At 38.5% G+C, this 11,731-nt stretch overlaps 1 protein-coding gene across 1 annotated transcript in view; it reads right to left on the bottom strand.

The window, feature by feature from the left end:
• Window positions 1-435: 435 nt before the first annotated feature.
• The window catches only part of COPB2 (COPI coat complex subunit beta 2), a 32,614-nt gene continuing 21,318 nt past the window's right edge, over window positions 436-11,731 (bottom strand). The window contains exons 13-22 of the mRNA XM_065942134.1: window positions 11,463-11,606; window positions 10,462-10,592; window positions 9,496-9,703; window positions 4,910-5,020; window positions 3,725-3,939; window positions 1,782-1,874; window positions 1,515-1,695; window positions 1,261-1,329; window positions 1,032-1,103; window positions 436-796 (exon numbers count right to left, since the gene is read on the bottom strand). Coding sequence (XP_065798206.1) covers window positions 701-796; window positions 1,032-1,103; window positions 1,261-1,329; window positions 1,515-1,695; window positions 1,782-1,874; window positions 3,725-3,939; window positions 4,910-5,020; window positions 9,496-9,703; window positions 10,462-10,592; window positions 11,463-11,606 — 1,320 coding nt within the window. The 3' untranslated portion in view covers window positions 436-700. The remainder of the gene's footprint in view (window positions 797-1,031; window positions 1,104-1,260; window positions 1,330-1,514; window positions 1,696-1,781; window positions 1,875-3,724; window positions 3,940-4,909; window positions 5,021-9,495; window positions 9,704-10,461; window positions 10,593-11,462; window positions 11,607-11,731) is intronic.

Here is an 11,731-nt window from a genome sequence, read left to right as displayed (position 1 = left end):
GAGGATAACTGAGAAGTATATTTAAATACCTGGTTATGAATTTCTCTAATCATATCAGATGAGTACAGCATAAAATGAAAGAAAAAAAGTACTATGTCTCTCTGTTACCAAATGGGTAGTTGGTAAGTTAAACAGAGCCCAGCTTAATGAGTGAGGGGGGCTGATTCTAGAAATAGGTACTACCAGACAAAGTCAGAGGAAGGCATAAGAAAGCTACATAGAATGAGGGGAATAATGCAGTGAGGTCAAGGGAAAGAGTTTAGAAAATTATAGCACAGATACTCAGTTCTAAGAAAAATATGAGTGATGCTATTTGAAAATAGTTATTCAAAGAGAAGAGAACATGGGCTGATACCTAGAAGAGGTGTAGTTTTGGCTCAGCCAAACTGGAATCCTGTTTTCATTTTGCAGAAAGGAAACTCTGAAGTATCTTCATTAATTCAAAAGACTTTATGAGATATGGTCCAATGACAGTATGAAAAACACCAAAGCTCGCAGCTGCTTTAGTTAGTAAGGGAAGTGATTTAGATGCTGCACACAAACCCCTCCAAGGATGAGGGCATGCGTTCCTAGTGGGCAGCAGCGTCTACATGTAAAAAATTTAAGGAGTTTCTCAGAGTCCAAAGCATGGTGGTCAGGGTGATGATCGATACCTGTCCATAATAATGCTCTGTTTAGTTGAGTAAATGGGAAACATTATTTAGTCGTCCAAAATATCTTCATCCAGGTTGATATCTGTTGTGTCAATATCTTCTAATTCCAAATTATCCAGATCTACTTCCAGCTCAAGTAAACTCTGCAAACAAAAGGAAGAGGGTGAGTTAGTTCTATAGTACTGTGTTAAGTTACCTGTGATTCATGATCCAAAGAGAACTAAACCAACAGTCAGAAAGGGATATCTTTCCATTTCAAAGCCCCTGCTCTGAAACTGATTACATCACTTAAAACACAGGCCTGCATAGCTAGCACACATTCACGTGAAGAGAGGGTGAGGCTGGGATCCGATGGGAAGCTGGGTATGATGTCAATACCTTCTCTTCTTTGTTTGCTGTCTGGGAGGTCACAATAACAGGAGTAGGAGAAGCAGGTTTCCCATCAAGTTCCTGAAAACCCAGGTAGAGATACAAGTAAAAACAAATGAATTTGTTCAGAAATTCGAAGTTTTTCCCAAAGGGAAGGCTGGTTGGGATTAGGAAGTAGGAGATGTTACTTAAAATCAACAAATCTCAACCAGACTATCTTGTGTAGTAGTCTACTGACCTGCTGAGCTGCTGATCTTGAGGGCTGAAAGCCTTTTGCCTCTTCCATAACATTTCTTTCTTCATTTGGCTATCAGGGAATGAAGCAATGATGAAATCAAATATTCTGAAAGCATAATTCATCTATGAACTCGGCCCAAATCCCAAATACTAGCTCTCAATCAAACCAGAACGTATGTAGTACAGTTTAAAACCTTAAGTCGTGAATGCCCTTCTACTTGTAGTTATACAAAATTAGGCGCCCCAGGCACTCACTGTGACAAGTGGGTACTGTTTGGCCGGCCACAGGTCAGCATGCGTTTCCTTCACCCATTCTTCTACAACAAAGGCTTCCTTTAATCCAGGGAAAAGGTTTTCATATTCTGTTGGATCAGCAAGGGATTCTGCTGCTTTCTGATTGACTTTTGAGAGGTTTTCTCTCCAGAGTTTCACCACTCTGTTACAGATATGGAACCAAAGGGAGACTGGTAAGGACTGAAGTTTTTATCCGAAATATTTCCTCCCAAAATGAAAAGTCTGTACCTTGAAACCTGACTGGGTAGGTAAGTCCGTGCCAGGAAGGCAGCTTCTGGCAGTCGTCCAGTTCTAATCAAGAGCTCCAGGCAAGCATCAAGCCTACAGATTAGAGAGGCACTGTTACCAAGAATAGACGCTGTAATAATGGCACTTAGCACATTAGAGAAATGTGGATTTAGTGCTGCAAAGTCAGCATTCCCTCTCCAGCTCCCACACGTATACCTCTTTTCTGTCACTGAGCCATTAACTTATCACCAGTGAGCTACATAATGGACTCCAGGAACGTGAGAAATAAGACAGCTTTCGTGACCATTTTCAATCTTAACTGTCCTAGGCAGACTAAAGGGGCTTTTTAAGACAAGGTAGCTGAGATGAACACATTTAAGGACTTCAGGAGATACAGAGGAGAAACTCAGTTTTACAGCTATATTATTGAGGGCAGCATCTCTAAGATGAACCGTGCTGGACAATGCAGTGGTGCCCAGTAGAAAAGTACCCAAGTGTCCATTTTCTTTATTTCAGTTTGTTCCTGTGTAAGTTTGATAAAGTGGATAATGTGTTTTACAATTAAGAATTTTTTTGATTTTAAAAAGGTAATACTTGGATTTTACAAAGTAATATGCCATACATTACATAACATCCTCAACACCAAAGTCACAAACGTTAATATTCTGCAAAAAACATGTGACTACTAAATACAATAAAAACATACCAAGTGGCATAAAAACAGCTAACAAGAGTTCAGGTCTGATTATGCCACCAAATAAAATACTCTTTTCAGAATGTTTTTGGGTTTTTGAATTACTGATAAGAAATAGCAGACCAGACTTCCCTGGTGGTCCAATGGTTAAGAATCTGCCTGCCAATGCAGGGGGGACAGGAATTCAGAAGGATTGACTCCACATGTTGCAGGGCAGCTGAGTCCATGCACCACAACTTGAAGCCCCCATGCTCGAGAGTCCCTGCTCCCTAGTGAGAGAAGCCATCACAGTGAGAAGCTAGTGCATCGCAACTATAGTGGCCCTCACTCACTGCAGCTGGAGAAAGCCCCTAAACAGCAACAGACCCAGTGCAGCCAGAAAATAAAAAATAGTGGACCTATTCTTGTTAAGTCGCTCAGTCGTGTCTGACTCTTTTGCAACCCCATGGGCTGAAGCCCACCAGGTTCCTCTGGGATTTACCAGGCAAAAATACTGGAGTGGGTTGCCGTTTCCTTCTCGAGGGGATCTTCCTAACAGAGGGATCAAACCCATGTCTCCAGCATAGGCAAGCAGATTCTTTACCGCTGAGCCACCAGGGAAGCCCAGACCTTTTCTCACAGGTATATAAATGTATGTATACATATGCTATAAAATACACATACATTCAATTTTTATGATTAACTGAGGTTTAGAAAGTCTGTAAGGCAAAATTAATGAATACTTTTGCATTTTATTTCATAATATGGTCAACTAATGAAATTATCTGATATGTACTAACTGCTACACTTTAGAAAATATATGACATTTTAATGCTTTAAATGCAAATCTAAAAGTAACTAGAATCCTGATCCCCCTTATTTTTTGTTGTTAAGCAGATCAGAATTACTCAATTTGGGCAAAATCACCTGCCATTCAGGTATCAAATGACAGCCTCTTGCTGTCATTAAATAAAATACCTTAGCCAGGAACTGGCAGGGCTATTGAGAAAGGGGTTTAACATTTCTCCCAGCTGAGCTTCCCTGAAGCTCAACTCTGCTCAAACATTTAGACCAACTGTGGTAAAAGCATCCTTTGCTGAAGCAGCCCGGTCCCCCTGCCTGCTCCTACCAGCAATACCCCCTGGTCAGGCATCCATGCACTCTCCAGGGTTTCCTCTTCACGTTCCTCTCCAAAGAACACCCTCAAAAGTCAATGCAGACAGTGCTTCTCATTACTCTGCCCACCTTTAGACCTTGGGTTAATACTTACTTGCCCTGTAAAAAGTAGCTCATGAATGCCACATTATTCTTGCCGTCTCTCTCTGCGCCCTCCGCTAGCTTGTTCACCATACTAGCATTACCAGAGGCAGTGGCCAAAAGCAACAGACCCCCATAGTCCTGTGCGTGATGCAGGCACTCCTGGGCGAGGCCAAACTGGCATTTACTAATGGCAAGTTCAGCAAGCTGTTTCCACTTCTGTTCTGACTGTAAGAAAGAGTTTCCACATTAAAATATCTTTTAAATAAACATCTGAATTTCCAATACCAACATTATTCTGTTAATCTGAGCATTACTGTGCTGACAATTTTATATTTTCTATAATTATAAAATACATGTTTTATGTCTACTGAGCTGTGCTTGTTAAGTTGGTTCTGTCAGTCAAACTAAGAACGGAATGACAAAATATATAATGAGGAAATGGAAATTATTCACATATACAAAATTAATTCAAACACAAATTAATTTTAATGCTGTATGAATAATCATTAGCCCATTATATTTTTATTTTGTAATTATATAGTGAAACTAAAACTAATAAGTTTTAAGGTAATTAGATTGTAATTTAAGGAATGATTTATAACCATTTTTTAAAAGAATAGAAAAAAAGATTTTATGTTCTTAAATATTTAATAATAAATATCATTTCTGTCATTGGTAGCTTCTCAGAAATCAAATGAAATGCTGCTCATTTGGATAATCTTAACACAGCTAAAATTTCTTTAGTACATCTGAAATGAATTTACCCATAAAAGCTAGACCGAAACCATAAATGAAGCCCTCAATATATGATCCATAAAAGTCATTAAACTGTCTCAAAATGTCAGAATCCTTCTTTAAAACCAACATCTTCCTCACTAGTTTGGATTACTGACACATTACTACTGTGTCTGCAGACTCCTTTATCTACTATCTTCCAGCTTTTCTTCTTTTCCAAAATAGATCCCATATAAGATTAAAAAAATAAAAAAACTTTAGCTTTAATTAGAATGCTAAGAATATATTAATATAGAAGTAACTAATCATTTTAAAAAAGACCAAAGAAAGGCAATAGCCTCACTAAAATGAGTTATTAATTTGCATTTCAGAAAACTTTAATAACACAACTTACACAAAACACATACAAGTACCTACTGACCTTTCCATCAGTTACAAAAAATCATAAATTAGAACATACCTCTGCTTCCACTGCTAACTGGTATGCAATTTTTAGTTCTCCAAGCTGAAGAGCAAGTTCAAAGCGATGCTCAGGGTCTGTGGATACTGTAAGAGCTTGCTGCTTGAAACCCTGAACAGATAAGATGTATGTGTGTGTTTATGTACAGCAAAACCTGTGTGTATAGTCTACATATACAATGCACACACACGGCAAATAATCGTTTTCCCCTCAAAACTAAATATGCTGCTGACACTGGAAGCCCCGTTACTTAAACAAAAGTAACAACAACAACAATTACTCTTCAATAAGAAGACAGAAAAAAATTAAGGAGCCATTAAATCAACTGCTAAGAACATACAGGGCAGACAAAATTCAGTTGCACGCCTGATTTTTAAGCATGAACGCTGACCAATGCTTGATAAACTCAAGTTAAACAACAACTAGTAAAATTTAGAAGTATAAAAGTAAACATCAAAAATGATTCTGGAAAGTTGACTGAATAAAAACCATTCCAAATAAAAGGCACAGTAGTGTACACCCGCTGCTGCTAAGTCACTTCAGTTGTGTCCGACTCTGTGCGACCCCATAGACGGCAGCTCACCAGGCTCCCCCGTCCCTGGGATTCTCCAGACAAGAATAGTGGAGTGGGTTGCCATTTCCTTCTCCAATGCATGAAAGTGAAAACTGAAAGTGAAGTCGCTCAGTTGTGTCTGACTCTCAGCGAACCCATGAACTGCAGCCTACCAGGCTCCTCCATCCATGGGATTTTCCAGGCAAGAGTACTGGAGTGGGGTGCCATTGCCTTAGCTGTCTAATTGCCCAAGCTGAGCCTCAGAGATCTAGTCCTGGGCCTCACAGAAAGGAAAGTCAAATGTAAAACTTCACAATTTTCAATCATCCGCAGGTCATTTAGCAAACGTTTTGCTTTCAGGTCCAGAGACTGATTAGGTGTCATTACTGTTGGGCTCATGTCCAGTTTACTCATCAGCAAGTATTCCAGAGGGCAGAAGTCTAAAACCTCCTTCCCACGCTCCAGTCAGTCATCAGAAACAAGATTTTAAGCCAACCACTATAATCACTATATTAGCTTCTCCCTCAAGTCAGTACTGATGGGGTCTGCCCTTTGGGGAAGTTCTTCAGCTCCAGGGGATTGGTATAAATGAGACAAAAAGTTCAAGCTGCAGAAGACTTCCTCAGACTGAGGGTGAATGCTCTGTTAGGTCAGGATGCAGAAACTGGACAGTTTTGTCTCACTAGATACTCAGTCAGCATGGCTGTATCACTGTGTTCAAAATAAGTTCCCAGACTATACAAGCTGATCCTCCCTCCACTCACTCCTGAGTAAAATGTAACAAGGAATTCTGAATAATCTGCATTACTCCTTCTCTCCCAGAGCACTGATGCAGACAATATACAATCCAAGAGTGGAGGATAGACAATCTATAGAACTAGTCAGATGTAGGTGAGGGCAAAGCAAATGAAATGAGGTGGACTATATATGTTTACTTTTGTTTTCCTCCAAATCCCCACTGAAATGACACTAAAGGGATTCTTCTTTAAAGCACAAACTCCCAAGGACACATAAAAAGGCAGAGGAGAAATCAGTATTAATAACAACACGTTGTTAAGCTTGAAAGCTGGTGAAGGAGTTAAACTCACTGAAATAAACATTCAGTTAAAACACTAGAGAAGACTAATCCCTAAATCAGGAGTCAAGACAGCATAGAAATAACTCAGTTCACACCTCAGCAGTGTCTCATGAAGGGCAGCATTAAAGCCAGTAAAGAAATCAAACTGCCTAGGTCTATCTAAGAAGCAGTTAAGACACCCCAGGTCCTCACGCCTCCCCCCATCCTCTCAACACACATGGAAGACAGAAGGCTTGTTTTCTAGAGAAGGTAAACTAGAGGGTCTCCAGCCTGAGGGATACTCACACACCCAGCAGGAATACTGAGTGGCAAAAGGAAAACAGGAGATTATGAGAATGGATACTCGACTAAATGTTTGAAACACTAAATGGGGAGACACCAGGCTGTACTCTGCCCCCCCAGAATGACGGTGACTGCGGAGCGTCTCTGTACACTGACCAGTCAAAGGGGCTCGACTTCAAAATACTAAAACGTCAGTGAGGGCTATATGCCAGCCTGAGCGGTGCCTGGTACAATAGTAAGTGCTCATTAAATTTACTAGATGAACAAATTCATTAGAGGAAGATACTGACACTGAGGTTTCCCAATCAAATGGCCAAGCCACATCACATATTTTAAGTTCATACTCAATAAGTTCAGCCATAAACTCAGATCTTTTGACCTGCTTCTTAGACCTCCACTCTTAAATAAGTGCCCAAAGATCATCAGACCCCTGAGGAAAATCTTTAAAAGGAAAGACAGAAATCAAACAATAGCAGAACCAATAACAGTAATCTGAAGAAAGCATACCAATAAGGGAAAAAGAAAACTTCAACTATCACTTATACCCTAACAGAGGGTATGAAGAGAAACTTTAATCCATAAACAAGATTTTAAAAGTCCAAGAATAACAAAATGAGAAAACCAGTGCGATAAGTCCAACATCTGAATAACAGTTCCACAGAGAGAATATGGAAAACATAGGAAGGAAAACAACAGAAACATGATTCAACAAAATCTCTCAAAAATGAAGGAATGAGCTTCCAATTAAGAGAGCTCATCTAATACCCAGCAGAATGAATGATAACTGACCCTTAAAGCAGGGCCCACTATCATGATAACATTACAGAACATTAGGAACAAGATCCAAAAAACTTCCAAAGAGAAAAAATAGATCAGGTACCAAGAATCAGGAATATAAATGGTTTAGACTTCAACAATAACTAGAAACTAGAATACAAAATAGAATTTTTTCTTCAAAATTCTGAGAGAAAACCATCTCCAACTTAGAATTCTATATCCAGTTAAGTGGCCAAATATATTCTAGGGTAGAACAATGACACTTTCAGATATTCAAGGTCACAAAAAAATTTACTTCCTATCAATAAAAAGCCTTTTCTCAGAAAACTACTGAAGGACATACTCCAGCAAAATGAGGGAGTAAATCAGGAAAGAAGACAGGGGATATAGGATACAATGGCTCAAGCCAAAGAGAGGCCCCAACATGATGGGGAGGGGATACCCATGATGAGGGAAAGAATCAGTTCAGCCTGAAGTAGACTGAACACACTGAAAGGAGATAGCAAGGGAATCTGGAGAAGCAGCAGAGTAGGAAGAATAACCCTAAACATATAGAAAAATTAGCAAGGTTTAATAAAAGAATCAATTATTAACTCAGGGAAAACAACTGAAAAAAGGCAAAGGTATAATATTGCTCAGCTGTGAACAGGGTTTAAATAGTCATAATAATATAAACAATGGATACTGATCTAATCAAAATTATGATGTAATGATTTAAGTGGCAGGTATGTTGTTGAAGTAGGGTGAATGAAAGAAAGAATAAATTCTTCATTTTCTCCAGTCTGGGAAGTACCAAGAAATACCTAAAACTGAGAAACAGTATATAATAAGCATGTTAGACATGTGGAAATAAATGCCAATAGCCAGCTAAAAGAAATAAAAGTGATTACCACTAGGGAGTAGAAATGAGAGAAGGGAGAGGCTGTTTTCTCCTAAGCCTTGCAAAGCTTTATATTTTGTGCACATACGTAACTTGGATTTTAAAGCAGCACTTTTCACAAAAGTCAGAAACAACCGAAATGTCCACCGATAGAGGACTAGATAAATATGTGGTACATAGATACACATACACTACACAGCCATAAAACAGAATGAAATAATGCCATTTGCAGCAACAAAGATGGATCTAGAGATTATCATACTAAGTGAATTAAGTCAAAGACAAAGACAAATATCACATAGTATCACTTATATGTGGAATTTAAAATATGGCACAAATGAACCTATTTAAGAAACAGAAACAGATTCATAGACATAGAGAACAGATTTATGGTTGCCAAGGAGGGGAGAGGGAGAGAGATGGACTAGAAGCTCGGGGTTGGTAGGTGAAAACATTTTGCATACAATGGATAAACAACACCCTACTGTACACCACAGAGAACTATACTCAATATTCTGAGATAAACCACAATGGAAAAGAGTATAAAGAACAATGCATACATGTGTGTAACTGAGTCACTCTGCTGTGCAGCAGACAGGCACAACACTGTAAATCAACTATGTTTCAAGAATAAACAAGCTTTGATTATAAAAATGCTACGTAAAGGAAAATACTCATCGCTAATGATAAATTTTATGTGTATTTTACAGAAAGAGAGAAGCTAGCTAGGATAGAGAAAAATACAGCATAAAAATGAAAATACTGATAGAATGTAAAAGAAATCTACAGAAAGGGAAGACTAATAAATCACCTTCAACATATAAAGGGGATATGAAGGACAATGAGAAAGGAAAAGGAAGCATATTAACAAGTGACTTAAATTTATAAGAGAGAAGTCCACTGCCATAAGGAAATCAGTGATAGTTAAGAAATAAAGTTCTTCAAATTCTAACAACCATTCTTTCAAATTGCTGACTTTAAAAACACACACAAATAAACCAACAACCCCCCTTTACCTGCTTTTCCAAGAAGTGTGCAACTCTGGTCCTCTGCTCTTTCGGGATGGTTGGAAGGACCTTATCGGCCATGCTGAAGTCCCTCCGCATGACGGCCGTCTGGTACTCCAGCACTGAAACCAGCAGGGAGTAGCTAACGATGTTTAGTTCCTTATCCCCCAGATAAAGCCTGTTGTCTTTAGGAATATAGCCCAGGAGATACATCGTTCTGTAAAAGAAATGGAAACTAATTTAGAATTAAGCCCAAATCAGTACATACTCTTTCCCTCCCTCCCTCACTCTGCCTCTTGCTCAAAATCTTTTCATTTGATTGATGCAGTTTTAGTTAGCAATTCAGTTCAGTTCAATTCAATCGCTCAGTCATATCCGACCCTTTGCGACCCCATGAGCCACAGCAAGCCAGGCCTCCCTCTCCATCACCAACTCCTGGAGTCCACCCAAACCCATGTCCATCGAGTCAATGATGCCATCCAACCATCTCATGTTCTGTCGTCCCCTTCTCCTCCTGCCCTCAATCTTTCCCAGCATCAGGGTCTCTTCAAATGAGTCAGCTCTTAGCATCAGGTGGCCAAAGTATTGGAGTTTCAGCTTCAACATCAGTCCTTCCAATGAACACCCAGGACTGATCTCCTTTAGGATGGACTGGTTGGATTTCCTTGCAGTCCAAGGGACTCTCAAGAGTCTACTCCAACACCACAGTTCAAAAGCATCAATTCTTTGGCACTCAGCTTTCTTTATAGTCAAACTCTCACATCCATACATGACTACTGGAAAAACCATAGCCTTGACTAGACGGACCTTTGTTGGCAAAGTAATGTCTCTGCTTGTTAGCAATTGCCACCTATTTAAACGATAACACTGAAAAACCAGGCCTATCATTGTTACAAGCCAGCAATTAGTTTTATTTTTAAAGTATACTTTTAAATTTAGGATGTTAAAAACAAAAGCAAAACAATAGTCAGCTACCTGTCCAAGTGGGCAATGGTGACTATTTCTCCTCCGACGTAATAATTTAATCTGTTCACAGAACTTGTGTAAATGAAGCAATCGCCTACCCACAGCCCTGTTTTCACAATTTCCTGAATCTCACCAAGAACCTACAGAAAGAAAATGAAGCCTGTTATTATCTTATTCAACAACAAATAACAAACTGTCAATAACAAAAAACTGAATATAATTAGGGGTGATGGATAGAAAAACAGATGCAACAAAAGAATCCTATTTCAAGAAAGAAAATCTTTCTTGGAATGTCTATCTTCTTTCTTCATTTAAGAACAGATTCCTGGATGAGCATCTATAATGTAAAGTCTCACTGTTGAGTCAAAGCTATAATCTAAGAAAATACTGATTGAAATTCCTAACATACATGAGATTGGCATAATAAATATTTCATAAAATCTTCTAAGACACCTCCACCACAGTTTATCTTTATATTTGAAAGTCCATTTATTTTTTTAAAGATAATTATAGACTCTCTTATTTTATTTTTTAAATGGAAGAAAATTGCTTTACAATATTGTATTGGTTTTTGCAGTACAACAAAGTGAATCAGCCATAATTAATAAATATATCTTCTCCCTCTTGAGCCTCCATCCCTTCCCCACCAAGTTCTACCCCTCTAAGTCATCACAGAGCACCAGGCTAGGTTCCCTCTGCTTGAAAACCCATTTTAAATAACTCTAGCTAAATTGTCTTAGGACCATAAGAACTTCTAACTTCCTTACTGAAAAACAGTCAAAGTTGGTCTAAAGATTTCCTATAATCAAAGCACAAATCTCTTTTAACAAATACTTTCAAACCCTAATCTCTGAGCCAAGACTTTAATTTTCACATTTTACCATAACTCCGTAAATGTTTATTAAGTCTTCCCAAACCTAATTTATAATAAAATGTTCCAATGAGTGAAGTTCAGCTGTAAGTACATAATTCATTTAAAAACAAAGCTAAAGTTTTACTGATGCAATTACCTCAAAACCATCTTCAATGCCATCTTCAGTAACTCCTTCATGTGTTTCCTGTGCAGCCAAGACTTTTTCCGACAGATATTTAAGGATAAAAAATGACTCCTCAGTTGCAATACAGACTAGCTCTCCAGAGTCAGACCAGAAAATCTGCGACATGACAAAGAAAAACACAGATAAATGATTTTGGAGTGTATGTGAATGTGACAAACTGCATATGCTGTTTCCTACAAGATTTATCTTCTTACATTAGGATAATAAGCAAGCACTTAATC

This window comes from Muntiacus reevesi, chromosome 8, assembly GCF_963930625.1.
Source record: "Muntiacus reevesi chromosome 8, mMunRee1.1, whole genome shotgun sequence".
NCBI classification, from domain to species: domain Eukaryota; kingdom Metazoa; phylum Chordata; class Mammalia; order Artiodactyla; family Cervidae; genus Muntiacus; species Muntiacus reevesi.
This window is presented reverse-complemented; position numbering and strand designations above follow the sequence as displayed.